Source organism: Crinia signifera, chromosome 4 (assembly GCF_055691185.1).
Source record: "Crinia signifera chromosome 4, ASM5569118v1, whole genome shotgun sequence".
Classification (NCBI taxonomy): Eukaryota; Metazoa; Chordata; class Amphibia; order Anura; family Myobatrachidae; genus Crinia; species Crinia signifera.
The window spans coordinates 301572780-301589940 of record NC_139220.1 but is presented as its reverse complement, the minus strand read 5'-3'; the positions used below and the strand labels follow the sequence as shown (position 1 = coordinate 301589940).

Here is a 17161-nt window from a genome sequence, read left to right as displayed (position 1 = left end):
CCACGGAGCCACGCCCCCCCAGCCTTCGGCAGCCAATAAGCAGCGCGATTGACGCCGGTCACATGACGGAGCAGCTGATCAGGCTGATAAGCCGTAGAGATGGGCAAAACGGATCTTTTCGCGGACCCGGGTCGACCTGGGTCGGTCAGTGAAAAGATCTAGATCCTTTGGGCGGCTCTGCGGCTCAGTTTGTGTAAAAAAGACAGTTATTTATGGTTTGAGTTAGTGTACCATACCTCCCAACATGACCCTTTCCAGGAGGGACACAATGCTGTTTCTGGACTTCCCTCTTAATGTTTGATTGTTATTACCTGTGTGGAAACACCTTTCTTATCCATTTACCTGTTTAGAACAGGTAATAGCAATCATTCGTTAAGAGGGAAGTCCAGAAACAGAGCAAAGTCGTAGGTCAGAGATGGGGAACCTTTGGCCCTCCAGCTGTTGTTGGACTACACATCCCAGCATGCCCTGCTACAATTTGCTATTTGGCCATGATAACACTGTTGCAGGGAATGCTGGGATGTGTAGTCCAACAACAGCTGGGGCCAAAGGTTCTCTAACCCTGACCTAGGTGGTGCACTTAACATAGATAGTCGTTTGGTCGACTGATCTAGGTCGACATTAGGTCAACAACACTAGATCGACATGCTGAAAGGTCGACGTGGAACAAGATCGACATGGTTATAGGTCAACATGAGGAAGGTCGACAGGTCATAAGGTCGACATGGGGATTTTCACTGTTTTTTGAGCCGACATGTGCCGACAGGCGGTATTTCATGCACTACCTTCCACTAGGGCATGGAGTGAGATTATAATAGTGTGGCGAGCGAAGTGAGACACTGTGCCCAAAGCATTGCGAGCGATGCGAGGGTCCGATTCTCACTTCCAACTGTGTCCATGTCAACTGTGTTGACATTCGGGTCAAAAAACAGCGAAAACCCCATGTCGACCTTATGACCTTCCTCATGTCATCCTAACGTCCATGTCTACCTTTTCCCATGTCAACCTTTTCCCATGTCGACCTTTCTGCATGTCGACCTAGTGACTGTCTGACCAACGCTTGTCTGACGAACAATCCAGTTCCCAGGACCTGGGTAGAAGTCCCGTGTAAAGGGACACGGCGTGTCCCATTTACACTGCCGCTGACAGGGGTCTGACCCGCTGAAGACCCGGGGTTTTGCAGCGGTGTAAAAGGGGTATTAATTTGCTCGTTGCCAAGGGAGACTAAATTTGCTCATTGCCGAGCCCCCCCTCCCCCCCCCCAAATGAAAGTTAAAAGAAGGCCCCCTCCCCCTCCAAATTAAAGTTAAATGTACTACACAGCCCAGCAAACACAGATCTAGTAAAAAAAAAAAAAACACATGTGCACTGCCTAATTTATGTCTGTGTGTCTGTGTGTTCATACTTCTACTACACACCTTTCTGTGATACTACTGGTGAACTCAGGTGAAGCAATCTTGAAATGCCTGCCAGTGCCAATGCCTCTGCTCTGCTATAGTCTGCTGTTGATGTGTAGTCACCAGACCTCCCTCAGGGCTTCCAGATTCAGAAGAATCTAGATCTGCACGTGACACAGCAACAGCAGCAGCAGCACAAGCAGCCAATTAGAAGAAAATATCTCAGCTGCCAAAGGGGGCAGTGCTGAGCTCAAGCAATGCAATGTGCATTGTATTGTATGTAATGCTAAGCGAAACCGATCCGGATCACCATTTTGGGATCGGCGGCTCGCTCGTTCTTTTGATGGATCCGTTCAAAAGAACCGGATCGTTCGCGAACGACACATCTCTAATAAGCCGGACTGCACTACAAACAGGGACTGCACTACAAACAGACCCCACTTTGCTGCACACAGTATAGTGCATCGTGGTGCTAGCCATCAGGAAATTTACTGACACAATAAGATAAAAGAAAAAAATTAAATAGAGAGACAGATGTATCAAGCTTCAAATAGTGATAACATGGAGAGTGATATAACTGCCAGCCAATCAGTCCCCCCCGAACATCCCTGAGCCTGCCACCGACGTCATTGCTACTAGGGATGGACATGGCATCGGCACATCCCCCATCGATGGCTATAAACCATTCTACCTCACACCATCGATGGTTCCTGCTATCGCTTAGCCACGCATGTGCAGAGCAATGGGACAGGTCGCTGCGGGCAGCCTGCTCGGCCGGGATCCGTGCGCATGCGCAGAAGAAACTTTAGCCATCAATCCAGTTTAAGTTTCTTTTGCGCATGGGCGAACCTCCCGGCGGGGCGGGCCTCCCGCAGCGACGCCACTGGACGCAATGACGCTGTGAACGCAGCGCGCATGCGCCCCCAACTTTTACCATCGGAAGCCATCCATCGATGGCATATAAGTATTCGACCGTCCACTATCGATGCCCAAAACATCGAGCACTAGGTCCCAACCATCAATGTTTTGGAGACATCGGTAGCCGATGGCCATCCCTAATTGCTACTAAAAGTATGGTGGCAGGCAGCTGGAAGAGCAGGGTTAGAAGTAGGGATGGGACATCGAAAGAAAAGGTACTTGTGTAGTTTCACGGCCAGGTTCTACGCTCGCCACAAACTATGTTAAAAAAAAGTAACTTAACTCCATGCCAACATGGATAGTTCATACCCCCCACTATCCATGTTGGCATGGAGTTGATTTTAAATAGCGTGGCGAGCATAGCGAGCCCCGCAAGGGGACTCAGACGCACGGCGCCATACTGGCGCCGTGAAACTACACAAGTGCCAAGAAAACATAAGTTGAATGATGTTTTTCAACATTGGTTTTAAGTTTATCTTGTTGGAGGCTTACAGTTTACACACACATTGGATATATGATTCATGTTTTGAGGGAAATAAAAAAAAATAGTGAGGGGAAAAAATGAAGCATTAACTAGCAAAACTTTATTGCAGCAACTTAGAGCAGCTCACAATCTGTTATTTTTGAATATTTTTAAGGTACTTCCGTGTCTTTGCGGCCACTGTTTACACCAGTTACATTAGCCGCTACGATTGTCCCCTCACAATTGCTCACCACGCTTCAGGCTCGGTGGCTCGCTCTACTTCACTCGCCACAACATTACTAAAGGTAATAGATGGTGGCGTGGACCCCAAAAATAACCCTCGCGGCTCGCCGTATGCTACATAAGTTGCATAGCGTAAGTGGTGGCTGCAAAGTACCATTTCTAACTTGATTTATAACAGTAAGAACAGGCTAATAACTTAAGTTGAACATAGAAAATAATAAAAAAAACTGTCCATACAATGCAACATAGAACATACTGTACGTTGAAAGACTGGCCTTATTTTGTAGCACTATAGGAGTATACTATACAGTACGTTTAATGTTATCACTTCCTCTTTAGTTAATCTTTTTTTCTCTCTTCTCCTCTCTCAACTGAAGTCTGTATCATCACCACACACAGGGCCATATGCAGTAAGCTTCAAAAGTGATAGAGTGGAGAGTGATAAACCACCAACCAATCCGCTCCTGCCTGACATTTTTTAAACACAGTCTGTGACATGTCAGGTAGGAGCTGATTGGCTGGTGGTTTATCACTCTCCATTTTATCACTCTTGAAGCTTAGTGCATCTGGCCCGGTGTGTGTTACTGTTTTTATCTGTTTGTAAGTTGTTAATGGATATAAAACAAGGAGTGAGCTGGCTGCCGAAAGCAGTGGCCGCACCACACAGTGACACACAAAAGAAAAAAACATTGGAAAATTGAGAAAAACATCGGGGGAGAAATGTAGCGATGTTGAGAAAACATTGGATCCTCAACAGTGCAGGGTTAAACATCGAACATTGGAACCAAAATTCCGATGTGCAATCGCCGGAGCACAGGTGATGGGGGGGTTGGGAGAATGACTTAGGGGAGGGGGGGGCTCTAGAGGTGCTGCGCCAGTGGTTCACACCTGGACACCACTGGCACGCACCCATTTCGGTACTTATGTATTATCTGGGCTCCCATGTTAAATGCACCCCATTTTTTCATACCCCTACTATCCAACTACGCATGGAGTTGATTTTATATAGTGTGGCGAGCGGACGCGGTCTCATAAGAAAAACGGGAGCCCAGATATTACATAAGTACCCCCATTTCATATTTGTGGTATGCTCGGAAATTTTCTGGGACAGCCCTCTGCGGCAGCGCAGCTGAACCCGGAAAATTTCCGGGCATACCACTCAAGGGGTTAATATGCTATTTTTAGAATTTAAATAAAACCTTGTAACAGATCTACCAATCTTGTTGTTTTTTTTATATTACAAATAGCGCTGCTTATTCTTTTTTGTGTTAGTAATGGTATTATGCCACCATTACTAGTCGAGGCCTGTAACAAGTTCTATAACAGATTTAGGCCCCCATTTATCATTGATCGCATTTACGATGTTGATACATCAGGCAGCTTCGCATCCCCAATAGAAACCTATGGGGGATGCGGCCGAAGGCGCTGCAGGGGGAGATCGCAGAAGGGATTGGAGATTCCTGCTGCGGTCCCATGATACATTAGGAGGATGCTTAATATTTGCGGCTAACCCCCGAAAACGGGTGTTTTCGGGGATTTAGCCGCAAATATTTCTTATAAATGCGGCCCAGATTCTCTCTGTCTGTCAAAACGACTCTTCCCTTAAGCTAAATTTCCTACCTGGATTGCAAATTAGGTTATTTACTCCAGTTATGTCTGTTGTTGCTTTTCCTTTGCAATCCCCTGGGGACGTTTGGGTGTATAGTTCTCAGGCATCTGTTTATCTATGGGAAATACGATTTAAATCCCTTGAGCGAAGTACATATTGCAGAATATCCTCAAACGGTACTCTGTCTCTATATTTACCTCAAGTACAGTTGCTAAATGATCTTTCCTTCACTCACTATTCATAGCCAACGTTTATCGACAGTGTGCAAGTTTTCAAGATTGACTTTCTGACATTCATTGCCGTACATGACCAGAGCCTGAAGCAGCTTCTGATCTGCGCCCCTCATTTACTATTCTCTGTAGATGAAGTGCAATTATAAGGGCCTAGAACAGGCATGGCCAAACTGTCTGTTGTGAAACTACAAGTCCCATCATGCCTTGCCACAGTTTTGCTATTATGACATGCTAAAATATGGGTCCTCAAACGGCGGCCCTCCAGATGTTGTGAAACTACAAATCCCAGCATGCCTTGCCACAGTTTTGCTATAAGGGAGTGTTAAATCTATGGCAAGGCATGCTGGGATGTGTATTCTTACAACAGTTGGAGGGTCACAGTTTGGCCATGCCTGGCCTAGAATCTCCCAGAATTCATCTGGGGGTTGAGCTTTGGCTTTGCAGCTCCAATTCTAGAACCCATATAAAATCATTGCTTCCCATGCTGCACCCCTTCAGTGGAACGCACTCCCTCTCTCCATTAGACTCTCCCCGGCCTTGCAAAACTTCAAACGGGCACTGAAAACTCACCTATTCATCAAAGCATACCCTCCACTGCATAACTTAGTCCTGAGGCTGGTCCTCTGACCCCTGCCACATGCATTGACCGTCTCTGCCGGCTTACATCCTGCCATCAACCCACCTCCTTGCACCTCATGTAATCTGTCTGTTGCCCCTTCCTACTAGATTGTAAGCTCTTCAGAGCAGGGCCCTCTTCCCTCCTGTCGCCTAGGCCCTCTTCTCTTCACATTTCACTCACAGCTCTCCCATACTCAAACACCCCGCGTCCATCTTTGGCCACCAGCCTCTAGTGGTATGTTGATCAAGTCCTCACTACTTACATCTAAGCTGTAATGTGTATTGAACTGCGGCATTCATTTTACCTGTACTCTATTTATATTATTTACTGTAATGATAAGTTTTGTCTCCCTGTGCTGTTCCTTTGTACGGCGCTGCGAAACACTTGTGGCGCCTTATAAATACAAGAATAATAAAATAGATTTTCCTGTTTATTCAGCATCTCACTAATATCCGCTGTTAGGTTTGTCTTATTTATTGTGCTGTAAAGGGAAATGTGAACTATCAGGTGAAAGATACGGTTTAAGTAACATTATTATTACCTGAAGCATCATCGCTCCCTAGGACGCCTAGTTTCTTGTGGATCATTAATAGACTAATCATAGATTTTTTTACAAGAGACCGGAACAAATACATTTACTAAAGCATCATTTTTTTTTTTAGGATGCAATAGAGAAATGACAGACAAAATCTGATTGGCTGGTATGGGCAACATCACTTTTTTTTTTTTGTAGAAGCTTTATTAATTTTACCCCAAGGAGTCCATTGCTCAGCTGCACACCAAGTCCCCTTTGGGGATATGGGCAACACTATGAAGGTCGACAGGGCTTAGGTGGACATATGAAATAGGGCGACAAGATCGGAAGGTCAACAGTCAAAAAGTCGACATAACTTTTTCACGTTTTTTGACACAAGTCGACATGGACACCGTACCAGTGTACCGCGTCCGCTCACCATTGGTTGGGCTCTAATCTCCTGCTTCATACATCTACCCCCTGTATCCCTAGAGCTGAGAAGGGTCAGGTCCTAGCTTCATTCTAAAGGACTATGTAAATACACAGCTGCCCGGTAAGACCTGCGGATTGGCTGGAGCGGGGCTTGGTAAGGGCACTGACATGGTATCAGTCATAGACTGGACGGATGGGAAACATAGAACAGCAGCACGTCCTACGCTGCTCAACAAATGTACTCGTCGTCAATGATCTTTATTCTATCACACCATGGAAAGTTCTTCACATACATTTGTATGTGTCCTGCGGTCCGGTACAAGGGAACATTGGGAACATTGGGACCCCCCCCTTGAATACACCCCCCCCCCCCCACACACACCTGTATAAAAACACTCCAAATACATCATAAAAAGCACTATATTTATTAATAACGAGAAGTCCCGTGAGACATGGAGACAGAGGGGTGACACCGCCGGATCTCAGGCGCCATGACCTGTTTCTGAGCAGAAGAACGGTGTCACCACGGCGGTGACATGGGCTGTGGGTTCTGTAGATAGGACATGACTACAGCGGAAATAGATAACCTACAGGGACAAACAAAATGCAGATGTTAGTTATTTCCAGGGAACAGATCAGACATAACCCCATCCACAAATATCCAATAAGGGACTGATACGGAGGGATGCCAATAAATGCAGCTCCCAGGGCAGGAGAGCCAATATTGTGCACCGTACTCGCCGCCCCTGACCCAGAAGCTAGTACTAGTGTAATAGCACATTCAGGTGTGCAGGTGACGCTTACTTCCATACAGAGCAAGAACAGCTACTGACATTACTGAGGCTGCACTTAATATTCAGGAAGCTTGATTAATATTCATGAGATACCGGTAAATCACACCAGGTCATGAAATAAAATCTTTGTGGGATGGATCAATAATTGGGGCAAGACAAGGCCATCAGCACTGCCTCATTATAGCATATTGCTCTTCTAGACCAGTGCTTCTAGCGACTGTACTGGGTGCAGGCTCCAGGCCGCAATATGGCTGCCGCGCCTTGGCCCACCGCTCAAGTCATCATTCTCCCAATGCTTCAGGCCTTATCTATAATCAGTGGTTATCTGTTACCGTAGCTAGCGGGGGATGCGGTCATTAAGTCGACAATCAAAAGATCGACCACTATTGGTAGACAGTGGAAAGTTTGACAAATGGAAAAAGTCAATGAGTTTCTCACATTTTTTTTTCCCCTCACAAAAAAAAAAGGGGAAGTGGATAATAGTACGTTCACCATGCGAGGGGACACGGTACGAGTATACAGTGTCTGTCGACATAGGGCAGTATTCAATATAAAATATAGCCGTGTGCAGCAAATCCTGTTTTCCGGAGGGCTGGCTGCCACTCGCTCTCCCTGTATTCAATGTCGGAGGGGCAAGTTGCCCCTCGCGGCGAATCTTAACCCCTGCAGCGGACGAGCGTCCGCGGCAGGGAGCCGTGGGACGGTGGAAGGCAGGGAGATTGAAGTCTCCCTGCCTGCCCCAGAATGCATGTGGAGGGGAAGAGGGCTCCCCGGGACCCAGGCAGCACAAGCTGCCCCCCCCCCCCCCCCCAGAGCCAGCAGGGGACCGGGTATAGTCACTGCTCCCGATCGTGCATATGTAATGATCGGGTGCAGTGAATATATGAATATCTAATGAGCGGCTCTGCTCCCAGCCCCCTGCTGGCTGCTCTGTGTAAAAGAAAAAATTTAAAAAATATTTTTTTTTTAATTAAAATATATATTCATGTGCTATAAGCACATGAATAAAAATAACATGCCCTTTCACAGAATAAAATTCCTGTTTTTTTACACCAAAATTAAAACAAAAAAACTTTTATTTAAAAGGTTCACATTCCACTTCTCCATGAAAAGATGGAGAATTGCTACATGGAGAGACACGGCAAAAATCAGTCGGAAAGACGGCGAGAAGTGCACATTGAATAGGGTTGCTCGCTTTTTGAGAGTAAAAGTCTCCTTCCATCGCGGGAAAAGCACAAACTCGCCATAAAACACGGCAAATTTTCTCATTGAATACTGCCCATAGACACAACTGAAAAACAAAACTCTTATCGGCCTTTCGCTTGAGTCGGCCTTTTGGCCATGTTGACTTTTTTTTAATGTATCGGCCTTTTGAATGGCGTTCCCGCTAGTGGCTGCCCCAGCTCTCTAGCATCACTGCCTCCCTCTGCTGGCCTCTCCCAGGAACAGCACGCCAGAGCCCTCATCCCGCCCAGTCACTCACATGAAACTGCTCATCATCTGTTTGGTGTCTTCGGAGCTGCGAGAATTTGCAAAGCTGATGAAGGAGCAGTACACCGCGATCCAGGCGCACCACTTCAGCTGAAACACAGGGGAACAGAAGATAGATGTTATTCCCAGTGACGGACACTGCAGGCAGCCCGTCACAGTAAGATGGCGAAACCGGAGGTACACAATGGGCTGACAGCTGCCAACCCGCCATGGTGCCATCCGAGTGGCCAATCCAGGTAAGCACGTCGCCATCACAGCTGGGTAGTATAGGAATGTTCCTGCACAGCTTTAATGTCACACAGATGTACTGAATGTAAAACTAGAATGTGACCAATCGCAAGTGGTGATAAAGGATGGAGACCATCCCATACTGTAAGGCAGAAAACACCTTTGCCGACGGCTCACATCCTACTATGAAAGCTATATCTGGGGGGGCAGGGGGTGGGGGGGTAAATTTAACTTTTTTTGCCAGAGTAATTTTTAAGGTGCTGCGATTAACTGGTGTGATGTGTGCTCCTGCGCATATCACATCGCAGTGTGTATGGGCGCCTTTGACCCCTTCAATGGTGTTTTTTTTATTTAGGGAGCGCTCCCCACTGGGCAAGCTTTTTCTGGAGCGTGCTCCAAAAAAAACAAAAACAAAAACACCTATGCCCCGTCCCTACATGTGGCAACCCGGTGCTGCAGGTGGGGTCAGCGGGGTGAGACGGGGCGCGGCAGTGAAGAGGGAGCCGGGCAGCGCTGCCCGGTGCTAATCACTGGCAATCCCGAGAATTTTCCAGGCTTGCCAGCCTGGGCATTAAGGCATAGCCCAGAAAATTCTCAGGATTACCAGTGAAGGGGTTAATGCCCCTTTTATCTCATTGTCAAATGTACCAGTTTCCTTGGGAAGTTATCCCAGAACCCAATATTTTTTTGCGGATGCAAAACCCCCCTCCCCCAACATCAATTGAATTACCCCCTTATATGTAGATATTTGAAAACTCCTAAGCCAGGGGTATTCAACATGCATCCATTCAGCTGCTGCAGAACTACACTTCCCAGTATGGCCCTACCACAGTTTTAGTATAATCCGATAGCAAAACTGTGGTAGGGTATGCTGGGATATGTAGCTCGGACATCTCTCTTTAGGTGCCCATACACTGTACAATTATTGTATATAATTTGGACTAGATCGCATAGGTTTTGCAATGCAATCTAGTATAAAAAAAAAAAGGATGTGCAGCGCATGTTACTATGCATGTTATGTTACATACTTTTTAAGCTGTGCGATGAGATGTGTCAAGGGAGCGCGCATCTCATCGCAACCCAGCAATCGCACCGTGTATGGGCACCTTCAGAGATGAAAGAATTCATATTTTAGGAGATTGCCAGAGAATTCTCCAGTACATTGGGCCGGCGCCGGAATCCGGCAGCATCCTCTGTATATATAGTAAATCAATACGCCCTTTGCCATCAGTCTATAAACAATATGGAGATTTCACTCTAAAAAAGTACCTTTGGGAAATGTCACAATGTACAATGCCATCAGTTAATAGTTAACACACTGGAAAATCCACAGAGTGTAAACTTTTAGTGAAGAATACACCTAGAACCCATACATGCGTTATAAACGTTCTGCAAAGCGATACATACAAGCGTTCTAGCCCACTCGCACAAACACGGCTACAAAATGGCCGCCTCATCACTGCACAGGAATCCTACAACTCATGGCGGTCACAGCTGGAGAAAAGGACATTGGTAGGTTGCGGTGATTGTTATAACGCCCATGGCAATAAGCCTGAATGTAAATGTAGTCATATAATACAGCCCTGAGAACTAGGTGTCCACAGCAAAGGTCCAATCACTAGCCTACGATCCTCACCTTCAGCATCAGGCCGCACATACTGAATATCATACCCAAAAGGTTCATGTAATCCGGGGTTGGGTCATCCAGTGTCGGGGAGCTCTCAGAGGTGGGAGGTTTGTACCTGTGGATGTATAGAGAAATGTAACTTAGTATATTTGCAAAACCCCCAAATAGAACAGGTGTACAGTTATGTTGGGGGGGGATTGGACGAGAAGGAAAATGGAGGCACAGGACAAAGATGGCATCACCAAATTTAGCGTGCAGTATCAATGTACCATTTCCATGTATTTCACATGGAAAAATCACACACACAGCTTGATGTCAGCGATAGAGCCGAAAAGAGATAATCCAGAATAAATCAGACCCGTGGATGAATCATACAGAACACGGATATGTAACATGGCAGGAAGTTGGTCCGTACACAGAGATTAATTCACTGGAGCCTTGAAATCTGCAAAGTTTTCCCTCAGAATAACTGCCACCGGCCTTCAGAGCTGTATTTATTTCTTATCCCTGCTGTCAGAACGGAGGGACGTGGGCTCACAGAGGGCGACATGTACACGGTGACATTTCCTTACACATCATTTGCTAAATGGATAATAATTCTCCACATCTCCACTCACTAGCTTCAACATAAAATCTGCCTTACACTACGGAGGAACTTCCCTGTATTAGGGATGGCCATCGTTGCCGTTGTAATCGATGTGCTTGTCTGATTGGCCTGTGGGCCAATCAAAAAACAGGGGCGAGGCTTCACGGGTGTCGGGGGCGGAGCTATGGTCCGTGCTGGAAAAAACCCCACAGAGCATTGTTTTGCTGTGCCATCGATGGAGGGAAGACACATGGGCAGGGCTTAATAGGTGTCGGGGGTGGGGCTATTCTCCGTACCCATGCACTTTGGGGGAAAAAAAGCAAAACATTGTTTTGCTGTGTCACCGATGGAGGGAAACCATCTGGTTCTCCCCCATTCATAGCAAAAGTATTCAACATCGGCCATAAACCATCAATGATTTTCAATCATCAATGGCCATCCCTACTTCTGGTAGGGTCCACACCATATATCTACATTTCAGGTGGTCTACAATATATTGACAATAGTGCAAGATGAGACAGTGAAAACTACATGGGAGACAAGCTCAGCTTGCTATATATGTAGTACATGTAGTTATCTAGACTAACTAGGGCTGTATCTGTGTAGGCCTACCTCTCAGCACCTCAAACTAAGGCTACATCTACATGGACCTACCTTTCAGCACCTCAAACTAAGGCTACACCTACGTAGACCTACCTCCAACTAGGGCTGTCTCTATTTAGACCTACCTCTCACCACCTCAAACTAAGGCTATATCTACATGGACCTACCTCTCACCACCTCAAACTAAGGCTACATCTACGTAGACCTACCTCCTGCCACCTCCAACTAGGGCTGTCTCTATGTAGACCTACCTCTCGCCACCTCCAATTAGGCAGGGCTACCTCTACATATGCCAACTAGGGCTGCCTTTATGTAGGCCTACCACTCACCACCTCCAGCAAGGGCTAGCGGTGATGTATATGACTACACAATGTATGCTATAAATAAGATTACATTTTAGCAATGGCCTCCATCACTCCTAGGGCCAGATGTACAAAGCCCTGAAAAGTGATAAAATGGAGAGTAATAACCCACCAGAGTCAGCTCCTAACTCCCATTTTTTCAAACCTAGCCTGTAACATGGCAGTCAGGAGCTGATTGGCTTGTGGTTTTTCACGTTTCAAGCTTAGTAAATGTGGCCCTTAGCCTTTCCTTAACTCAAATGCCCCCCACCCTTCACTAGATCCCAGATGAAGGGATACTTGACCCCCAGTGAATTCAAAGAGATAAAACTAATCTACCGCCCTCCTAGCAAACCCTTGGGGCAGTCCACAACCCTCATCCCCACAGTCAATCTTTGGGGATGACACTCGATCTCAATCCCCACAGCCGATCCCCTTGGAAGACACTCGATCTCAATCCCCACAGCCGATCCCCTTGGACGACACTCGATCCCCTTGCACGACACTCGATCCCCACAGCCGATCCCCTTGGACGACACTCGATCCCCACAGCCGATCCCCTTGGACGACACTCGAGCCCCACAGCCGATCCCCTTGGACGACACTCGATCCCCACAGCCGATCCCCTTGGACGACACTCGATCCCCACAGCCGATCCCCTTGGACGACACTCGATCCCCACAGCCGATCCCCTTGGACGACACTCGATCCCCACAGCCGATCCTCTTGGACGACACTCGATCCCCACAGCCGATCCTCTTGGACGACACTCGATCCCCACAGCCGATCCCCTTGGACGACACTCGATCCCCACAGCCGATCCCCTTGGACGACACTCGATCCCCACAGCCGATCCCCTTGGACGACACGCGATCCCCACAGCCGATCCCCTTGGACGACACGCGAGCCCCACAGCCGATCCCCTTGGACGACACGCGAGCCCCACAGCCGATCCCCTTGGACGACACTCGAGCCCCACAGCCGATCCCCTTGGACGACACTCGATCCCCACAGCCGATCCCCTTGGACGACACTCGATCCCCACAGCCGATCCCCTTGGACGACACTCGATCCCGAAAGCCGATCCCCTTGGACGACACTCGATCTCAATCCCCACAGCCGATCCCCTTGGACGACACTCGATCTCAATCCCCACAGCCGATCCCCTTGGACGACACTCGAGCCCCACAGCCGATCCCCTTGGACGACACTCGATCCCGAAAGCCGATCCCCTTGGACGACACTCGATCCCGAAAGCCGATCCCCTTGGACGACACTCGATCTCAATCCCCACAGCCGATCCCCTTGGACGACACTCGATCCCCTTAGACGACACTCGATCCCCACAGCCGATCCCCTTGGACGACACTCGATCCCCTTGGACGACACTCGATCCCCACAGCCGATCCCCTTGGACGACACTCGATCCCCTTGGACGACACTCGAGCCCCACAGCCGATCCCCTTGGACGACACTCGAGCCCCACAGCCGATCCCCTTGGACGACACTCGAGCCCCACAGCCGATCCCCTTGGACGACACTCGAGCCCCACAGCCGATCCCCTTGGACGACACTCGAGCCCCACAGCCGATCCCCTTGGACGACACTCGAGCCCCACAGCCGATCCCCTTGGACGACACTCGAGCCCCACAGCCGATCCCCTTGGACGACACTCGAGCCCCACAGCCGATCCCCTTGGACGACACTCGAGCCCCACAGCCGATCCCCTTGGACGACACTCGAGCCCCACAGCCGATCCCCTTGGACGACACTCGATCCCCTTGGACGACACTCGAGCCCCACAGCCGATCCCCTTGGACGACACTCGATCCCCACAGCCGATCCCCTTGGACGACACTCGATCCCGAAAGCCGATCCCCTTGGACGACACTCGATCTCAATCCCCACAGCCGATCCCCTTGGACGAAACTCGATCTCAATCCCCACAGCCGATCCCCTTGGACGACACTCGATCCCCTTGGACGACACTCGATCCCCACAGCCGATCCCCTTGGACGACACTCGAGCCCCACAGCCGATACCCTTGGACGACACTCGAGCCCCACAGCCGATCCCCTTGGACGACACTCGAGCCCCACAGCCGATCCCCTTGGACGACACTCGAGCCCCACAGCCGATCCCCTTGGACGACACTCGAGCCCCTTAGACGACACTCGATCCCCACAGCCGATCCCCTTGGACGACACTCGATCCCCTTGGACGACACTCGATCCCCACAGCCGATCCCCTTGGACGACACTCGATCCCCTTGGACGACACTCGAGCCCCACAGCCGATCCCCTTGGACGACACTCGAGCCCCACAGCCGATCCCCTTGGACGACACTCGAGCCCCACAGCCGATCCCCTTGGACGACACTCGAGCCCCACAGCCGATCCCCTTGGACGACACTCGAGCCCCACAGCCGATCCCCTTGGACGACACTCGAGCCCCACAGCCGATCCCCTTGGACGACACTCGAGCCCCACAGCCGATCCCCTTGGACGACACTCGAGCCCCACAGCCGATCCCCTTGGACGACACTCGAGCCCCACAGCCGATCCCCTTGGACGACACTCGAGCCCCACAGCCGATCCCCTTGGACGACACTCGATCCCCTTGGACGACACTCGAGCCCCACAGCCGATCCCCTTGGACGACACTCGATCCCCACAGCCGATCCCCTTGGACGACACTCGATCCCGAAAGCCAATCCCCTTGGACGACACTCGATCTCAATCCCCACAGCCGATCCCCTTGGACGAAACTCGATCTCAATCCCCACAGCCGATCCCCTTGGACGACACTCGATCCCCTTGGACGACACTCGATCCCCACAGCCGATCCCCTTGGACGACACTCGAGCCCCACAGCCGATCCCCTTGGACGACACTCGAGCCCCACAGCCGATCCCCTTGGACGACACTCGAGCCCCACAGCCGATCCCCTTGGACGACACTCGAGCCCCACAGCCGATCCCCTTGGACGACACTCGAGCCCCACAGCCGATCCCCTTGGACGACACTCGATCCCGAAAGCCGATCCCCTTGGACGACACTCGATCTCAATCCCCACAGCCGATCCCCTTGGACGACACTCGATCTCAATCCCCACAGCCGATCCCCTTGGACGACACTCGAGCCCCACAGCCGATCCCCTTGGACGACACTCGAGCCCCACAGCCGATCCCCTTGGACGACACTCGATCCCGAAAGCCGATCCCCTTGGACGACACTCGATCTCAATCCCCACAGCCGATCCCCTTGGACGACACTCGATCCCCTTGGACGACACTCGATCCCCACAGCCGATCCCCTTGGACGACACTCGATCCCCTTGGACGACACTCGATCCCCTTGGACGACACTCGAGCCCCACAGCCGATCCCCTTGGACGACACTCGAGCCCCACAGCCGATCCCCTTGGACGACACTCGAGCCCCACAGCCGATCCCCTTGGACGACACTCGAGCCCCACAGCCGATCCCCTTGGACGACACTCGAGCCCCACAGCCGATCCCCTTGGACGACACTCGAGCCCCACAGCCGATCCCCTTGGACGACACTCGAGCCCCACAGCCGATCCCCTTGGACGACACTCGAGCCCCACAGCCGATCCCCTTGGACGACACTCGAGCCCCACAGCCGATCCCCTTGGACGACACTCGAGCCCCACAGCCGATCCCCTTGGACGACACTCGAGCCCCACAGCCGATCCCCTTGGACGACACTCGAGCCCCACAGCCGATCCCCTTGGACGACACTCGAGCCCCACAGCCGATCCCCTTGGACGACACTCGAGCCCCACAGCCGATCCCCTTGGACGACACTCGAGCCCCACAGCCGATCCCCTTGGACGACACTCGAGCCCCACAGCCGATCCCCTTGGACGACACTCGAGCCCCACAGCCGATCCCCTTGGACGACACTCGAGCCCCACAGCCGATCCCCTTGGACGACACTCGAGCCCCACAGCCGATCCCCTTGGACGACACTCGAGCCCCACAGCCGATCCCCTTGGACGATACTCGAGCCCCACAGCCGATCCCCTTGGACGACACTCGAGCCCCACAGCCGATCCCCTTGGACGACACTCGAGCCCCACAGCCGATCCCCTTGGACGACACTCGAGCCCCACAGCCGATCCCCTTGGACGACACTCGAGCCCCACAGCCGATCCCCTTGGACGACACTCGAGCCCCACAGCCGATCCCCTTGGACGACACTCGAGCCCCACAGCCGATCCCCTTGGACGACACTCGATCCCCACAGCCGATCCCCTTGGACGACACTCGATCCCCACAGCCGATCCCCTTGGACGACACTCGATCCCCACAGCCGATCCCCTTGGACGACACTCGATCCCCACAGCCGATCCCCTTGGACGACACTCGATCCCCACAGCCGATCCCCTTGGACGACACTCGATCCCGAAAGCCGATCCCCTTGGACGACACTCGATCTCAATCCCCACAGCCGATCCCCTTGGACGAAACTCGATCTCAATCCCCACAGCCGATCCCCTTGGACGACACTCGATCCCCTTGGACGACACTCGATCCCCACAGCCGATCCCCTTGGACGACACTCGAGCCCCACAGCCGATCCCCTTGGACGACACTCGAGCCCCACAGCCGATCCCCTTGGACGACACTCGAGCCCCACAGCCGATCCCCTTGGACGACACTCGAGCCCCACAGCCGATCCCCTTGGACGACACTCGAGCCCAACAGCCGATCCCCTTGGACGACACTCGAGCCCCACAGCCGATCCCCTTGGACGACACTCGAGCCCCACAGCCGATCCCCTTGGACGACACTCGATCCCGAAAGCCGATCCCCTTGGACGACACTCGATCTCAATCCCCACAGCCGATCCCCTTGGACGACACTCGATCTCAATCCCCACAGCCGATCCCCTTGGACGACACTCGAGCCCCACAGCCGATCCCCTTGGACGACACTCGAGCCCCACAGCCGATCCCCTTGGACGACACTCGATCCCGAAAGCCGATCCCCTTGGACGACACTCGATCTCAATCCCCACAGCCGATCCCCTTGGACG

General features: G+C 51.2%; 1 protein-coding gene across 1 annotated transcript in view; it reads right to left on the bottom strand.

Moving 5' to 3' along the window:
• Positions 1 to 6837: 6837 nt before the first annotated feature.
• Positions 6838 to 17161, bottom strand: part of WDR83OS (WD repeat domain 83 opposite strand) — an 18298-nt gene continuing 7974 nt past the window's right edge. Inside the window, exons 2-4 of the mRNA XM_083185284.1 lie at positions 10578 to 10683; positions 8706 to 8803; positions 6838 to 7015 (exon numbers count right to left, since the gene is read on the bottom strand). Of these exons, the coding sequence (XP_083041410.1) occupies positions 6949 to 7015; positions 8706 to 8803; positions 10578 to 10683 (271 nt within the window). The 3' untranslated portion in view covers positions 6838 to 6948. The remainder of the gene's footprint in view (positions 7016 to 8705; positions 8804 to 10577; positions 10684 to 17161) is intronic.